Source organism: Lissotriton vulgaris, chromosome 1_2, assembly GCF_964263255.1.
Source record: "Lissotriton vulgaris chromosome 1_2, aLisVul1.2, whole genome shotgun sequence".
NCBI lineage: Eukaryota > Metazoa > Chordata > Amphibia > Caudata > Salamandridae > Lissotriton > Lissotriton vulgaris.
In genome coordinates, this window is record NC_141686.1 from 197,689,665 (window position 1) to 197,708,330 (window position 18,666).

The 18,666-nt window shown below is 40.7% G+C and overlaps 1 protein-coding gene across 1 annotated transcript in view; it reads right to left on the reverse strand.

Annotated features, from left to right (window-relative positions):
• Positions 1-18,666, reverse strand: part of LOC147734913 (glycine N-acyltransferase-like protein 1) — a 133,977-nt gene that overhangs the window by 44,424 nt on the left and 70,887 nt on the right. Inside the window, exon 4 of the mRNA XM_086953680.1 lies at positions 17,752-17,923. Within this exon, the coding sequence (XP_086809806.1) occupies positions 17,752-17,923 (172 nt within the window). The remainder of the gene's footprint in view (positions 1-17,751; positions 17,924-18,666) is intronic.

Below are 18,666 nucleotides of genomic sequence, written 5' to 3' on the forward strand. Positions count from 1 at the left end.
CAGAAAACCAGACTGAAAACTGACAGGCACTCTAGGCACTGTAGGTAAATAGGTTTTACCGATTCAACGGTATTTACCGATTCTGTAATTGCCGTTCATTCCTATGGGCCTGTAGGCCCATAGGAATGAAATGAAATGAAATGAATGAAATGAAAATTATATTTATATAGCGCATAAACGACCCTGAGGCCTCGCAGCACTGGTGGCTAGAATCGGAGAAGGTGCTAGCAGATGGTTCCAAACAGATGAGTTTTTAAAAGCTTTCTAAATGCCAACAGATTGCTATTCTTTCTGAGGGTGGGGGAAGGGAATTTCAGATTTTTGCGGCATTGAAAAGGAACAAGCGGCCACCCTAACGTGCCTTGTTTATCTTATTGGAGGTGGCCAGGTGTAATGAGCTGGAACGCAAGGCTCTATGGGGGAGATAGGGAGTGACTAGAGGATTAATTATAGCTGGACCAGTCCTCCATATAGTTTTCTGAGTCAAACACATGGCTTTAAACTGTATCCTGGCTGCAATAGGGAGCCAATGCAGTTTGTTCAGGGCAGGTTTGGCAGACCGCCAGCGTGGTATTTAGTAGAGCAGTCGGGCTGCGCAAATCTGGGTGACCTGAAGCTCGTTAATTGCAGCCCGGGGGGTGCCCAGATAGAGAGCATTACCATAGTCCAGGCGAGAGAGTATCAAGGCCTGAACCATGATTCTCCTCACCTGAAACGGAAGCAAAGGGAGAATCTTCTGGAGCATTCTCATCAGACCATAGCAGGTGGATGAGGTTTTGGTGGCCTGAAAAGTAAAATCAAGGGAACTGTCCAACCAAACTCCCAGGCTCTTTATCTGTGTCTTGGGGGGGGGGGGGGGGGCTCAGACAGGTTGGCCATAGGGGGGCGAGAATGTTGGGCGATGGATTGCCTAGCAACAATAATTTCTGTTTTTTCCCCATTTAGTCATTTAGTCTAAGGCAGGAGAGTTCCATCCATCTGGCTACTGCCTCTAAACAGGGACCCAGACTGCTACACGACCCCTCAGCTTGGTTTAATGACACCACAAGCTGGGTGTCTTCTGCATAGGTGACAATTCTAATGCCAAATGGATGTACCTCCACCAGAGTCCTCATATAAACATTGAAAAGTGTGGGGCTCATTGCAGAGCCCTGAGGAACCCACCAGCTAAGTGGCTGCTTGGTGGAAATAGCCTCTCCCTCAAAGACCTGAAAGAAGCACTCGTCAAGAAAGGAGACAAGCCATGTCAGTTCTGCGCCCGACACTCCCATGCCACTAAGTCAGTGTACTAAAATGGCATGGTTAACCATGTCGAACGCAGCGCTGAGATCTAACAGAATAATGGCTGCCTTCCCTCCCCGGTCCAGCAGACTCCTTGTTTCCTCTGTCACTGCCAACAGGGCTGTCTCAGTCCCATGTTGGGTATGGATACCCGTCTGAGAAGTACACAGCAGATTGCTAGACTCTAAATACTCAACTAAGATGTTATTAATGTGCTTCTCAGCCAAAGAATGAATGTCAATTACAAAATCGGTAATTACCGATTCGGTAAAATAGGGAAAGAGTCAAGGGTGGCAGGGTGTCACTTTGACACCCTGTCGCACCCCTGAATAGTGCTTGTGTGCACATGTGGCATGCATACATGCCCTAAGGTCATGTATGTCTATCACATGGCTCAGGCGTTAATGCACAGATTTGCATTTACAGAGGTATTTGTTATTTACCACCAACTAATAGTTCTTATAGAATCCTTAAAGCACAGTAGCACTCTTCAAAGTGCTACTGTGCTATTATTTACCGAATCGGTAAATGATGATTCAGTAAATACCGAATCGGTAAATACCGATTCGGTATTTACTGAATTTGTAAATTGGCCCCCTACATCAGAAAAGCCTATTACCGGTCGGTAACGGCCGAAATTCCTTAATTTCAGCGTTACCGACCGGTAATAGCCATCCTACATTTGGCCCTTTGTTCCTTGTTACATTCTCTTTCTGAAAATTTGAGAACAGATAAAAGCAAAATACAAAGCGTTTCTGATGTTCGGAATCTTTTGGATGTATGTTCTGGTTCTAAACAATTTACACAAAATATCCAACAAGATCCTCAGGAGTTTCTAATGTATATGCTTACAGAATTGGAAAATGAAGGTGTACACATAGAGAATATTTTTGGCCATTGTTATAAATGGGAACATCAATGTGAAAATTGTGTTTATACAGGTACCACTAATGTAGAATGTTTACTCCCAAGCACACGTTTTAAAGTAAGACAAGGTTTCCCCTTTAGAGATAAACATAAAAATTATTACAATGACACATTTGAACAGTTTTTCTTTCAGATTCTTTGTCACGTTTTATTCAGATTTTTCCAGCAACAGCCAGCAACAGCCAGCAACAGCCAGCAACAGCCAGCAACAGCCAGCAACAGCCAACGCGTTTCGTCGCAACAGGGTGTGATTCTGCGACTTTCTCAAGGCTGTACAGAATAAACATAGAAGATTTCACTACATTTAATTGTACTGTCCAGTTTCTAAACCAACAAGAAGATTATTACACAATTTATATGAGTGATGAACTCAAAACAGAGGGTATGTCCCAATGAAAATCCTGTGCAATACATTTAGAAACATCACTTAATTTCAATTTCAAACCAATATTAACAAAAAACTCAGATGGAGAGACGGAAAATAAATATCTACCAATGGTTCGCGATAATGGAAACCTTATCGCCCGAAAGGGAAGATAATTTGGAAAGCGTGCTCCTTATTCCGAGCATTACACCCGTGAAAAACGCAAATGTCGGTGTCTGTAGTGTCAGAAAATCTTTTGAAATATAAATCCGTGCAAGAAACGTGTATTGATTCAACCAGTAATCCCTCAAGAGTATATGTTGTTTATAAAAAGTTTAAATACCTATAATGTCCCGAATCAAAATTCTGTAGAGAAATAAAAGTACTTGTAAATATATTATAAGTAACACATCGTGTTATCCACTTATGTTAGATCAGTGCATATTTGAAATCAACCTACTGTAAGTGCGGTGATACTTCCGACCCACACAGGGGTTCTGACGATCGCAGTAGTCGCTATATGTGCGCAAATCCTTTGTAAATTCAGTCCAAGTTATCCACCAATTAGTTCATTTTTCTGTAAATCAATTTATAATGTCAAATCTGTATACTTGCATATAAATACACAGGCAGCCTTGGCATAGTGTCATTTGAAACACCCCCTATCTAAATCAAATAAACCCATTTAGTATTATGCCAAAAGGCGGAATTTGTAATCTTCCAAAAAGTTTGTCAAAATACAGCCCATATACTGTATCCACATCATGGTCAGAAATATATATATATATATATATTTTTTGTGGCTGGTTCATATTAACACCATAAAGTATGTCACCAAAATCAGGCCCTATGGCGATGTCAAAGATTTCTCTACGGTAATAGTTTTATCAGCGGTATACTGCTACGCCATGTATTTAAATCGTCAAACAATACTTATGACATCTTAGAAGTGGCTCAAGATATTTCTAAATATCATAGAGAATATGTACATAGAAACGGAATCTCCAACACAGTCACTAGTGTTACAAGACCTAAGGAAAGCCCCATATCGAACTATATGTGTGCTGTGGAATTCTGTGTTTCTGAAAAAAATTGTGGGATAATTCAATATTATAAATTTACAACATCTATGATCTCCATGTTCGTTTTAATAAAGTTAGTGAACAAGTGAATGAAAATAGGTTGTTCGTTGTAATCTCAAATATAGATTATTTATTTAGTGTTAGTTATTGTGTGTTCCAGATTATTTGTGATATCTATGTTCATCATGAATGAGCATTTGAGTGAGTGTTGCTCATTCATTTGGATTTCGAAATGGAAATATATTTTGGTGTGAGCTATAAAGTGATTTGAAATGTGATCACTGTAATAAAATATGCATAACCAAGAGCTCTTCATCACCTACTGTACCTAAGAGTTATTGTAGATGCATATGTCTAATTATTTTGAAAATGGTCAACAAACATTTTAAAAATCCTCAAAACGGAATGTAAGTGCCATAAGTTGCAGAACTACTGGTCATTCATTAATTTTATAAAAGAGTAAATATGACATGTAGCCATAAACAACGTTGCTTATTATAGATAACAGTCAATGACCGCATATGGGAATATGTTCGGGCATACGTGCGTACTTGCATCATAGTGATTACTTGTCATTCCCCAAAAAGTAATGTAATTCTTGATCAATGTTAAGACCACACTCAATGCTATGCATTTTGAGTATCCACAAGGCCTCTTTTCTGCGCAACATAAGTTCTCTGTTGCCCCCTCTGGGGTGTCTGGGTATTTGGTCTATTCCATAATATTCGAAGCGCCTGTTTGTAGTTTGTAATGGACATATTGACATGTGCGCTGCTAAGAGATACCTAATTTCCCCTTGTTTTACCACCCTCATGTGCTCACATATCCTTTCTCGCAATGCTCTAATCGTGCTACCTATGTATACTTTCTTGCACTTGCACTCAATAGCGTAAACAACAAATTTGGAAAGGCAATTAATATTGGTCCTTATCTCATATTTCTTGCCATTGGGACTGTGAAAGTGTGTTTTCTTGGGGGTTGCCTATTTGCACGCTGTGCATTGGTTGCAACTGTGAAAACACTTACCATGTTATGTTAGCCAGTTATCATTACTGGGCATTCTGGGGTAACTTGGGCTTAAGATGTTCCTTAGTGTGAGTCCCCTTCTGTATGTTATTGCTGGTCTCTTAGTCACATACATATCTAGACATCTGTCTGCTCGTAGTAAGTGCCAGTGTTTATTCATACTACGGCTCAAATATTTTAGACCAATCGGTGTATCCAGTAACTAGTCTAACAGTGTCCTCCCCCTTGTTCTTTTTCTGGTAGTCCCTCAGCGTGTTCTCACGTTTAGTCATGTCAATTCTTGACTCTGCCTTCCTTAATGCACTTCTGTCATAGCCTCTATTACGGAATATTTGTATAGTTCCTTTTTTCTGTTCTTCAAAGTCTGTGTTATTACTGCAATTACGCCTTACCCCCATTAGTTCCCCATAGGGGATTGCATTAATTTGGTGAGGTGGGTACGCACTTGAGGCATGCAAAAGTGCATTGCATGCTGTTTCTTTTCTGAAGATTCTGCTTTCAATTTTTCCTTCTTTTATAAAAAGTTCAACATCCAAAAAATAAATGACTGTTTTACTAGATTCTGAGGTAAATTGAATGTTACAGTCATTGTCAGTTTTTCTTTAGTGCCTGTCCATATCATTATACAGTCATCTATATAACGTCCCCAGTATAAGATGGAATCATTCCACTGTTGGCCCTCTGGGCCCCAGATTCTCCTATCCTCTAGCCAACCCATAAAGAAATTGGCATATGAGGGAGAAAATCTAGAGCCCATGGCCATTCCTTGTTTCTGTCTGGACCATTTATCCTTAAACAAAAAAACATTATTGTCGAAGATAAGTTCAACCATCTCAATAAGCATTTCCGTATGTTTCCATGCTCTAGCTGCCCTTTTATTTAGCATCCTCCTTATTGCTAGTAATCCAGGTTCCCTCGCAAGGCTGGTGTAAAGCTCCGTAACATCTAAGGTTACTAAGTGCATACTGTCATCCCAGTTGAAATCAGATAAAATACCAAGAATGTGTTTGGTGTCCCTGATGTACGAGGGTAGGTTTCCCACCAAGGGATTGAGGAAGACATCCACGTATTTTGAGATTCGCTCTGTAGGTCCCCCAATGCTTGAAATGATCGGTCTCCCAGGTGGAAATGGTAATGCCTTCTGCACCTTTGGCAGCGTGTAAATGCATGGATATCTAGGTTTATTAGGTTTCTGTGCATTGGTTGCAACTTTGAAAACACTTACCATGTTCTGTTAGCCAGTTATCATTACGGGGTATCTAGGTTTATTAGGTTTCAAATATGTCAATTCGTCATCATCTATTAGTCCCAAACCATGCCATCTTTTAGGTTGGGTAATAATGTGTTCTATCAAGGCCCACATAGGGTTGGTGTTCAAAGGTTCAAAACATGATAGGTCACTAAGTTGGGTGAATATTTTGTTGTCATAATCTATTGAGTTCATCAAGACCATGTTGCCCCCTTTGTCAGCCTCTCTAATAGTTAGTTCCTTATTCTCACACAGATCTTTCAGTGCTTGTCTTTCTCCCCATGTTAGGTTGTCTTTTTTATGTCTTGTCCAGTTATTTTTGTCCTCATGTCTGTCCAAATCAGCTAATACTAATTTGTGGAATAGTTTTATATTATTACCTGATGTTAATGTGGGTGGTCCATTTTGATTTCTCTTTCAAATTACTGGATATACTGTAGTCATCACTAATGCCTAGACGTATTTATTTCATCCTCACATTCACTCAAAGACAACAGCAACTTTTATTTAGTGCAACTCTAACCATAAGGCGCCATATACCTATACGCATAACCACGCCGGTATCATTTTACCACTAGTGTAGACACTGAAGGATTTTTATACTTGACATTACCGGACTGCAAATCAGTGTCTTTCAGTAAATTAGTTAAAGCTGCAAACCAAAACATGGAGTGTAGGCAATGCAAATCAGAAATGTTATCAACAATATTTATCCAAAGATATGGAAAATAGATCATTTTAATGAAGCAACGCTGTACAGCTGATGGAAGAAAATTGGACACTTTAATTAAACATTTTGTAGCTACACAACTATCAATATCTGGAAGGACTTTTGTAGCAGTAGCAATAATTTTCCACAATGGTCCTTCAATAACATCTCGACATTAGGTGTCCCTTCTTGCACAAAAACAATCTCTACATGACACGGACACCCTTGCACCATAGTGCAAGGGTATCAGCACAGCTGCAGTTTCTGCAGCTGTGCAGAGCAAAGCACAGAGCTGCAATATATTTATGTACATATGTTTCATCCCTGTGCTTTGGAAGTACTATAGCACGCTGTAGTTAAACAGTTTACAGTGTCATGCTGCAGCACTTCCTTATAATTGTGCACTTATGCATTCACCACACATCAGAAATGTACTTTTACAGTCAATTATGCACTCCACATACATTCATCCTAATTTTCACACACAAGCCTACTAGTTTAGATCTTTCTTTAACCAGAGTAGGTATTTCTGAAAAGAACTTTTTTTTTCTTTTTGTTGTTTTTTTGTGTTTTTAAACAGGGAAAAAATGAGAACTGGGAAAAGAGAACTAAAAACTGGGAGGAGAGGAGAAAAGAAATCTAACAATAGTGGTGGTCAACAGCGCGATACACCAGATCCACCGACTGCTCTTTATATGCTATGAGCCGTACGCATTCTGAGTTTCCCTAATTGGGGACGAATATCAGGGTGTGTAGTAGAGGTTGATGGTTTTGCTCCACTCGTACTCAGGCCTTCTTATGAAGCAGGAGGAGCCTTTTTTAATCTTCTTAACTCCTTCCTGGCAAAGTTGATTGGATGCTTAATCTGTACGTGTTTCCGCATACTTGCAGTACCGCAGGAGTACTTTTTGGTGGAGTTTCCCCTTGAAAGCACTGCATTGCAAATGCGGCAAGTGACTTTAGTTGCATTCACCTTTTTAAAGCCTTCAGGTATAGTGAAAAAATTCCAGACAATGCTGGTATCTCTTTCTTCACGTGGACGTTTAGGAACAAATTCCTGCTCTGATGAATTCTCTGAATCAGAGGAAGGAGGTGGATTTGCAGCCATTATGTATTCTGGTGAATCTCTTCTCCAATAATGATAGAGCAGAAGATCTTTTCAGGAGGTCTTCCCATAAGAAAAGTTCTAATAAGCGTGATTAAAATGGGTGGGGTCCTACAATAGTTTCAATAGGAAGTATAATGAACCAATCAAATGTCTATTTTTGAAATCACATGGTGTGGGCCTAGGTTGCGCGTAGGATGCGTACAGCGCCACTTCGTGAATTTGCATTAAAAAGGGATGTACTTTTTAAGAAAGTTAAAGAATATTATTTTAGTAATAATGTCAGATAATATGTTGTCTTAATATTTATGTTAAATATATATAAATAAGTTTTCCAACATTGAAGAATTCGCGGAAGTCACACACCCACCGCGTCCGATATGCATATGACGTCACGTGCTACGGCGCGTTATACCTACATCTTGCCAATGCGCCAAGCGTCGCGCACAAGTCGCATAGCAACCGCGTTGGGAAAGTCGTACTCGTCGCACACCGTATGCGGATCCTAGACAGCGACCCTAAAATGGCGGACACGTTACTTGCAGTAAACAAACAGGGAGTTTGTAAGGTGTGCAACTCCTTAAAAAAAGAAGAAAAAAAAATAATTTAAGTATTTTATGAACAATATTCAATAATGAAAAAGAAATATTTTTATGTTAAAAAAATTAATTAAAAAATGTGTAATTTAATTGATAAAATAATATATAAAAATAAAAAGATTGAAAAAATGTGGTTAGAAAATATAAAAAAACAATAAATACATTTAAAAATTATCATTTAAAAAATGTTTGAAATTTACTAAAAAAAACATGGGTTTTGCATATGTTATAGTTATGATTTAGCATTCACTGAAAAAGCCATAGGTTTCAGACATGTTATAGTTAGGAATTATCATTTTAAAAACCTTTGAAATTCTCTGATAAAAACCATAGGTTTCAGACAAGTTATAGTTACGAATTTGCATTTAAAAAACCTTAGAAATTCACTGAAAAAAAAATAGGTTTCAGGGGTGTTATAGTTACCTGGACATTTCACTCACGTAAAACCATTGAAATTCCCGTTATAGTTAGTTGAACTAACTATAACTCCCGCCCCCGCAATCCTCTGCTGACGATGTCACATATTACATCATTCATGACATGGTCAGTGACATCACTGATGACATCACTGATGACATCTCAAATGACATCACTGATGATATCACTGATGACATCATCCATGTGACAATCAGATACACCTCATCATACACTAGTATAACCTTTCATCACTCACAGTAAAATACAGAGTATCATATTTGAATTCATTAACACACCAATACAAGTATCTAAAAATCCACTCACTCATTCCTAGATCTACACACACACCTAATCAATTACCTATAGATACGCTCATACATGCTGTCAATGATCAATAGAATACAATCAAATATACTTATACACCTATATTAACATTACACACCAGCACACATCTTATTCAGTTAAGCAGTCAGCCCACTCACTGGCAAGTGGGTGAATGTGAGATTGGCTGTATGAGTGTGTGCTTGTGTCAGGGAATGTATAGGTGACTGAGTACATGTTAGTATCTGTATGAGTGAGTGGGTGTGTGTATCTGTATTGGTGAGTAAGTAGCTGTGTGATTGACTGGATGAGTGAGTGGCTAGGTGTGTGAGTAGTTCTATGGGTGACTGACTCAGTGTGTGAGTTGCTGTATCAGTGTATGTGGAGTAGTGGGCTTCCTTTCCTGTTTTGCTCTTGACTTTCTTCTGTGTTTGGTCTCTCCTAGAATAACACATTCTCACATTGGTTCCTGTCTGGGTCTCAATTTCTATCAACTTGTAAGCCTTTTCTTTCACTGATTCCTGGGGAATAATAACCATGTATTAAATTGTTTTCTTCTAATAATTCCCCCTGTTGATATTGTAGTAACCTAGGTACTGGCTAAGGGGGTGAAATCCTACTCAAACTGCAACCACAATTCCTGTCAGGGTAGAGTCACAAGCAACCCCAAACTAAAGTGTGCTTAATCCCCTGGTAGTTTGGCACGAAAGGCTTAACTTAGAGGTAGACTTTTTAGTATTTATGCAGCACTTCAAACAGTAACAGAGTGAAGAAAAGATTAAAATGTAATACATTATTTGAGACCAAAATTATAAAAATCCAATCAGTAGAACCAGAAATATGCAATTTTAAAGTTTTCAGAAAGGATAGTGTATATAAGAACAAAGTGCCGACTGTCGCTATCAAGTCGCGCCAGACCAGGATAAAGTCACAAGTTCAGACCAACCACGATGGAGCGTGGGCAGAATACAGGAACCAAGTTAGGGCTGTTGAACAAAGTTCTTTAAACCCTGGTTGCAAAGTGTTGCATTATCCTGTATTGAAGATGGAATGTGAGGCTCTGCGTCTGAGATGCAGCAACAACTCTAATGAAGCCGGTGACATGGCTTGTGATGTGAAGTCCTATGTCATTGTCGGTGATGCCATTGACAAAGGCTTGTGATGAGAGGTCCCTTGCTGGAGAGGAGTTGCTTAGCAGTAGTTTTAAGGAGCAGCCAGTTTCTGAAGGGGGGTCCAGAGTTTAAGGATGTGTTTCACTTTGGCAATTCCAATGTAAAGCTGTGAGAAGATGTGTTGCGCTATATTGGTTCTGCCCAAGAGACCACAGCAGAGCTGGCACTTACCAGCATCCAGGACTGGGATGGCACCCCTTGGGGAGCAAGAATTACAGCTGACAGAGTCTAGGTGCTATGTTCAAGGTGGTTAGAACGTTTTTGTCCCTTAGGCTGCTCAGATCAGGCGACCAGCCAACTAACGCTTGGAGTCACTTTGGTCATCCTGTGTTCAAGATGATGGCCCTGTCCTTTTCACTCTGACAGCAGGGTAACACTGGTACTTCTGAGTCTTCTACAGGTCCAGAGGTGTCCTGAAGAGTTTGGGCTTAGGGTAAAATTGCTATACTTGGTGGCAGCTTTGAAGTACGAGTAGGCTCTGGAGGATTTCTCCCCAGAGATGTTTAGAATTTCCTGCCTTCGAGCCCTGGCCCAGCTTATCTGGAGGAACAAATGACTAGTATAAAACCCTTTGTGAGCATGCTGCAGCAGAGCCTTAGTGATGTGCAAGTCTGGTAGGTGACAGCTCCACCCCCTATCAAGTCAGATATGTCCCATCCTGCCAATACCTATTCTCTCTATGTTTCACTGTCTGGAAGCAATACACAAAGACCAACTGCGAGCTACACTTGCAGACATCGAATGATTGGGAAAAGTAAATGCAAACTTTCTAAAAGCGGCATTTCAGAGTTATTTTGTAAAATCAGACTCTACCATTAAGGAGGGTTTTAAATTGCAATTCTTTAGACACCAAACTAATAAGGTAATATGGTAACCCATGTTGTCCTGCAGGAGAGATAGTCCTAGCAGTATTAAAAAAAGGATGTAATGTTTTTCACTACCTAGACATGAACAATTTAAAGGAGCATGTCTAACTTTCTAAATACTTACACCCTGTCCTCTGGTTTATGTAGGAGCCACTATAGTGGTAACTAATATGTATTAAAAATTAAGGCTTAGGTCTGGCAAGAGGTTTTAGTTTGTCTGGTCGAAATGGCAGTCTACAACCTCTACGACCTACTCAATTCAGAGAGTCCGCTCCCTTCTGTCTTCCTCCGCTACGAGATCTTGTTAACCTATCAGTATCTTCAGGTATGGTCCCGGCTATCTGGAAACAGGCTCAGGTTATTCCCATCCTAAAAAAACCTGCCCTTGATCCTTTGAAGTTGGAGAACTACCGCCCCATTTCCCTCCTTCCCTGGGCTGCTAAACTGACCGAGGCCCACGTTAATACCATCTTATCTAATCATCTTCACTCTGCGAATTTATTAGACCCCTCGCAGAATGGGTTTCGGCCTGGTCACAGTACCGAGACTGCGCTGCTCTCTATGGTCGAACATCTCCGGACTTTGGTCGATTCTGGTCACACTGCGGCACTGGTGCTTCTTGATCTCAGTGCCGCGTTCGACACGGTCTCCCACGCTGTTTTATTACAGCGTTTGGTTGAGGCAGGTGTCGACAATGTGGCACTTGAATGGTTTCGATCTTTTCTATCTGGTCGTACCTTCAAGGTTATCACTCCACCTTATAAATCTAGACCTTACTCCATTGACCAGGGAGTTCCGCAGGGCTCGGCCTCCAGCCCCACCTTATTCAACCTCTATGTGCAGCCGCTGGCTGCTGTCGCTATGCGTTGGAACCTTACCATGGTATCCTACGCTGACGACACGCAGCTGGCGGTTGCAATAAGTGGGGCCTCTGACCTTGAGGCTGCCAAGTTCCGTGAGGGATTTCTCTCAGTGGTCCTATGGATGACAGATAATTACCTTCAATTGAACGCCAATAAAAACGAGGTGCTCATTGTCGGTAAGCAGAGTCATCTTTGGGGTGATAAATGGTGGCCATCTGAACTCAGCCCGACCCCTACTCCAGTCATCGAGGTTAAAAATCTAGGGGTCTGGCTTGATTCTCAACTCAATTTTGTCACCCACACTAAAAAAGTGGCCGCCACCTGTTTTGGCACTCTTCGTAAACTCAGATCTACTTTTAGATTCTTTGACGCTCTCACTAGACAGCTTATTGTACAAGCCACGATTCTGTCCAGGTTGGACTACACAAGCTCTCTTTTGCTTGGAGCTAATCAGGCTGAACTACTAAGACTCCAACGCGTTCAAAACGCTGCAGCCAGGGCTCTGGTAGGCGTACCCAGATTCTGCTCGGCCAAAAAAACTATTCAAAAGCTCCACTGGCTCCTTGTGGCTCAGCGTATCAAGTTTAAGTGCCTCTGTCTCTCGTTTAAAATTCTTAAACATTCTTCTCCCAAGATCGTGGAGCATCTTATCTCTCCTTATATTCCCACTTGTTCTCTGAGGTCCTCAAGCCTTCATTTGGCTATAGTTCCACGCTGCAAGAGGTCCAGATCCGGCGGCCGCTCCTTTCGTGTGCTTGCTGCCAGGTTGTGGAACTCTCTCCCTGTTCATATCCATGCGATTGACAACCTCTTGGCTTTTAGGAGAGCTGTAAAAACCTTCCTCTTTCCTCTGGATTTCTAATGTTGTTGTGTTTGCTCATTTTGGTATTGCTTTGCCCTGTTTCTGTTCTATTAGTGCCAGGACGCCCCTTTTGCTGGGGCATCTGTGCGCTCAATAAATTCGGATAACATAACATAACATAACAACTGTGCAGACAGGCTACAATGACACATGAGTTAGGCTGCATGTGCAATGGGTCATGATGAGAATTTGGGCATTAGGAAGGAGAGAGATTGTGGGTTTGTCATTAGAGTTGGTGTCTGAGGGGGCTGGACCCAAAGCAGACAGGAACTGGTAACAGGAAGGAAAATGCATAATGGTTGTGCCAGCAGGACAAGTGTGCTAAAGCAGAGGCCATGAGGTAGGTCACAGATTTTTTTCAATATTTCCTAGATGTAGAAGAAGGTTGCCCAGTGAGTAGGGGGGCCCAAGATCACAAGGATAAGCATTGAATGGAGGCTCCGATAGTTTAGATTATTGTGGGATAGTGTGAAAGGATGACTTTGAGAAGAGACATCCAGCTGTGGCTAGCAGCCAAGATAGGAATGAGCTGAAGGACCATACAACATCAATGAGCTGTAAGTGGAAGATTGTGAGCAGCTTGAGCCAGAAGATTCACTTTCTCCATCAATCCTCAGAAGGAATGCATATTGAGTAGAACACAGAATCGGTGTCTGACAGTAATTGCTGAATGGAGGGAAGTAAAGTAGCAGCAGAGATTTGTGGTCATGAGTGGTCCTAGAAACATGATCAACCACTGGTAAAGTTAATTCCAGAAATTCACATAGAGTCACTTGAGTAGGGTGTCAAGACACCAATGGTGCCAATCTGTTTGGCATCTGAAAAAGGGATGGCAACCCTACTCCATAACAGGGTTAGTCTTTTATTTTGAGAAAAGAGTGATAAGTAGGGATTCTGATAGTAGGTATCCTTTCCTTTCCTTTCCTTTTTCTACCTTCACTGGGTTCCCTAACTAAGGTAAGAGAGAGCACGTTGACACTAACCTAATCGCAGAGTGTGTTGGGATGTGAAATGTCCCCAGTTGTCATGGAAGTAGAAAGCAGGATAAGTAAAGTGAAAACAGTAGAGTAGCAAATCGCCCAAAAAAGCAAACTTTCAATAGCTATATACCTAAAGCTAGGTGTACATTCTTCGGTAGAGGTATGTAATTTATTATAGTCAAAGAAAAGTGAACCCAAACAAAGAGTCTATGTACAAAGCCCTTTTGTGATGGCAAATGCTGTGATTCACAAAGTCACAGCGTTTGTGATCACAAAAGGATTTTTCTTTTTTGAATCACAAATAGGAGGCAGTGAAAGGGGATTACCCCCTCTTATTTCTAGTTTAGAAAGCAATATATTTATGGTTTACTACAGCAACTGTGGTTGCAAACCATTGATGATTGCCGACCCCGAGTTGGAATTGTAGCTAGTGTAAACATGTTCACAGCCTCAGAGGGAGAAGCCAGTGCTGCTCCCCATGATGTTTTCCAAAATAGAAATAGCAGGAGTTTCAAATGTGCTGCTTTAAAAAAAATCTTTATGGAATGTAATCATAGGGATGATGATCTCCTGTCTCTTGTAGGCCATCCAATTAGAACCACTCGAATGAATATTAATAAAGCAGATAGTTGTACAACCCCATGTGATTCAGTGTTTTGTGATCCAATGTATTAGTACACAGGTTGGTTTGCAAATTAATATTCTATTATCAAAAAGTATGTGCACAATTTGTGACTACTTCTTGATTACATTTTAGTACATGGGTCTCAAAATATTTCCAAGGTTCTGCCTAACTTTGCAGGTCTCCTGACATATCCAAATATTAGCAAAAAAAATGGGACTTTGTCTCTGGCAAATTTTCTGGGGAGCCTTGCACCTTCCAATAATGCACCCCCTTTTCAGAGGGGAGAACACAAGTAAAAGGATTCTGGACTTCTCTTCCATCAACTATGGTTGGGTTGATGGAATGGTTCTCATGAAATGCGTGTCTTGAGAAGGATGTATCTGGATTGAGGTGTTTCTGCAATCTAACTTCCCCACTTCTGAAGTGTAGTCAGGACCAGTAATTTTTTTCGTGCAAGGACTCAGGCCGCTGCTGACATGGAACAACCTTTATCCTCTTCAAGCACAAGAAACCTGAAGCATAGCAAAAGGGGAGGGGGAGAATGCTGAGTACTAACTGGAGCTTTGTAGGGAGGAGACATTTTTTTTGTGGATTTGGAGTTTGTCTATAAATGCAATGGAACAGTGGAGGCTAGCTAGGAAAGTTGGAGGACACATTATCTTTAGCCAGTGAAGGCTTTGGGCGAGTCTGAGAAAGACTGTAGTATGGGCAGTGCCCTAAGGCAATTAGGAATGTGAGGGTACTACTAGGGTCTGAAAACTGCAAGCTGTAGCAGAGGTGATGACTGCGACTAAAGAGCTAGGAGGGTGTTGTGAAGGCAAAGAAGTGTGAGAGCTATTTCCCATCATAGAATACATATTACAAATTGGGCTTATGCTAACCTAGGTTGTGTTTACATTGTCCTCCATCTTGCATCTATGTCCAAAACTATCGTGTGTTAAACTGTTGTTGTTCTTCTCAATTTAAATAAAGAATTGCAAGGCTCTAGCTCCTATATTTATTTATTTATTTGTTTATATTTGTAATGCGCACAGCTACCCAACAAAGGGTTTCCAGGCGCGGCAGATCCCAATAGCAATGTGGTTACAGAAAACTAGATGTTAAAGAGCCATGTTTTTAAGAGCCATGTTTTTAAGGCTATACAGAGAATGTTCCCACATACCTTTTCTCCATCTGTACCTAGCCAAGGATATTTCAACCGTCCCAGACTAGAAGAATGTCTGCAGTCCCTATGTAGTACTACCATGAGAGAAACTGTGAAAGTATTCTGTAGTAATAGGTTTCTTCTTGCGTGTTCCCTATTGGTACATATCCTGAGAATCGTGCACCCAAGTAGATTGTATGAATGCTGTTTGTTAGAAGACCTATAAAAGGACTTGTAGCTTTATACATGGAGGCGACCCCTATCCCCATCTTTAGAAGGCAAATCTATGCTGGATTTCACTTAGAACTGTATTTAGTTCTCTGTACTTCTGAACTGAATCCTTTGCTACTGAATTTGCTCAGAGCATGTTCTGTATAAACTCCCTATTAAGTTTCTATATAAAGTTTTGAAAACGACAATCCTTGTCTGTCATTCTTACAAGAATATTTATCACCTGCTACTGAGCCTAATTGATGTAAAAGGATTGACAGCTCCAGTCGTGGAGCACCAAAGTCCCCGTCGGGACTACACTGCTCCCGGTCCTAGTCATGGTTACATATCCCTGACTTCAGTCATACAGTGGAAAAGTGACTGATGTTGTAGTAAAAAGGAATGAGCAACACAGAAAGAGTTAGCATAAGGGTAAAATTCCAGATTGAAGTGGAAACTGGCACCCCTTTGAGAATAGCAATAGGACAGGATCAAAGGTGTTTTTAGATTAGAGGGAGGTTCTAGGGACCTTTTCAACAGATGCTCCACAAGAGGATAGGGATATGGCAGGAAGAATTGGTTGCTGTGGTGCATAAAGGCACTGGGACAGAGCTTAAAAGTGAACACCTTTTCATCAGGTCAAGTACTGGAATTAGTTTACAGGTTGCATCCCTGCCCACACACAGTATGGATTGTTACAAAAAGGAGCCATTCATCATGTAAAATGCTTTCAAGATGCTTGGGGGTTAACAGTGTTTAGCATTCTGGTGCTGTCATTTAAACACCTTATATGAGCAGTAAAACAAATCTGAACTGCCCCATCATAAGCTGCCATACCTAAGCCATTTGGACTGAAGTTCTTTTTTATTTGTAAGTTTGACTTCCAACACTAACTAAGTCTTCTATGTTTTCGAGTCTAGTCAAATTATAAAAGTAACACCAATGATAGTACCGCGGGGGAAGGCGCTATCTAAATAACAAGTTCTCTGGGGCTGATTCACAGAACTAACTTAGAACAAAATCCAAAACTTACTACTTTTGGTATTCACAGAAGTTAAGATTTTGTCTTCAGACAGACTTAAGACAGACTTAAGACAGAATCCTAACTTCTGTGAATGCCAAAAGTAGTAAGTTTAGGATTTTGTCTTAAGTTACTTCTGTGAATCGGGCCCAGAGTTCAGAATCACATACCATCAGTCTCAGGGCGTTCATAAAATGCGTATGATTTAGAACTGAGCCTCCCTTGATACCTGGTAACCCAAAAGTGGATCCTGCTCAGAAACAGCTTTTAGGCATATATGGTCACAAAATGCTAGTCGCAATTTGCGACCAGTAACGATTTTCAAGAACCTAATTAGGCACTAATAGGTCGGTTATTAAAATATCTGCATCGTAGTGGGTCTTTTTCTCACCTAACTTATGCATATTAATGAAACAGGTTGCAGATTCTAACTCAATAGGATTTGTTGCCAACACTGGGTTCAGCAGACCACCATGATTGTGATTGGAAAAATAAGAAATTCATTTTTCTTAAACGATAATGGGATGCTTTAAACAAAAATTCACACACTTTTTTTAAGACTAGCCAGTGAACCCCATGGACCTCCGCCTTATCTTAGAAAATGTTTATTCAACATTCTCAATATGAGTGGGTCTGTAAAATATAATTGTCTTGTGACCGTATTTTCGTTGCAGAATATGAATACATACCATAAAAAAAATGGTATTTGGAAGGGCAGGTATGGTTTCATAAACCTATTTAATGATTTGAAAACCTTTTCTAAATTATCAAATGGGCTTAGCCGCACATTTGAAAAAAGTTTTAGCATTTGCAAACCCTTTCATTAAGTACACCTGGCCCCTAATGCACTTTGTCTCACCTCAGTGCTATCTCTAGGTACAAAGTGACATTCTTTGCGTATTGTGTGTTGTTGTTATGAGACACTCACCTTGTTTTGAACTGAATCCTGGTTTGGACAACTTCTGAGTTCACACTTGAGCTATTCTCAGAGACACCCAGATGTATATCTCTGACAAACAGGAGACATTGCTGTTTTTCCAACTCCAACCCTTTAGATTCAGAAACGCTAACAATCACATTTTCTAAGCTCTGCTGCAGACCTAGAGAGATATCATAAGGATGCTGAAATTTAGTAACCATTCATAGTTAATAATAAAATGTACTAAGGGGTGTTACACCACACATACATCACAGCAGGATCATACATTTACAGCATAGGCTTACTCGTCCCCAATGAGCATTCAGTTAAAGAGGGCACCATTCTAACAAACAATGGAGCATTTACAAGGAAATTGCAGAGAGTGCAGCTGTGGCAAAATTTGCAGCACAGGCGTTGCCATTTCCAAAACACAGAGATGCACTGTATTTACAACAATATGGCGCACCCCTGTGTTTCCCTAGCGCTGGTGCTAAAAATAGCCGCCTAGCACCAGCACAGTCACATTTGCACCATAGGCTAGGCTGGGCGGCCAATCTATTTCTGTGGTAACTGCGAAGGCTTGGAATGCTCTCCCTCTTCATTTGCATACCGCCCAGTGTCTATCCAAGTTTAAGAAGGATCTCAAGACCCATCTGTTTGTTTGTTAGGTCTAGGCTGTCTCTCTGTGTTATGTTTGGTCACCTCCGCAACGTGCCAGGATACTCCCCAGTAGCAGAGCGCGCTACAAAACAACCTATAACATAACATAACATAACATAACATAACATAACATAACCATAGTGCAAGGGTGCCAGTGTTGCAGGGAATGATTGTTTATGTGCAGGAAGGTTTCCCTACCTGCAAATAAACAATCAAAAATGCCAATTTGTTACTTCTGTGCTTGCTGCATTCTGCAGCACACAT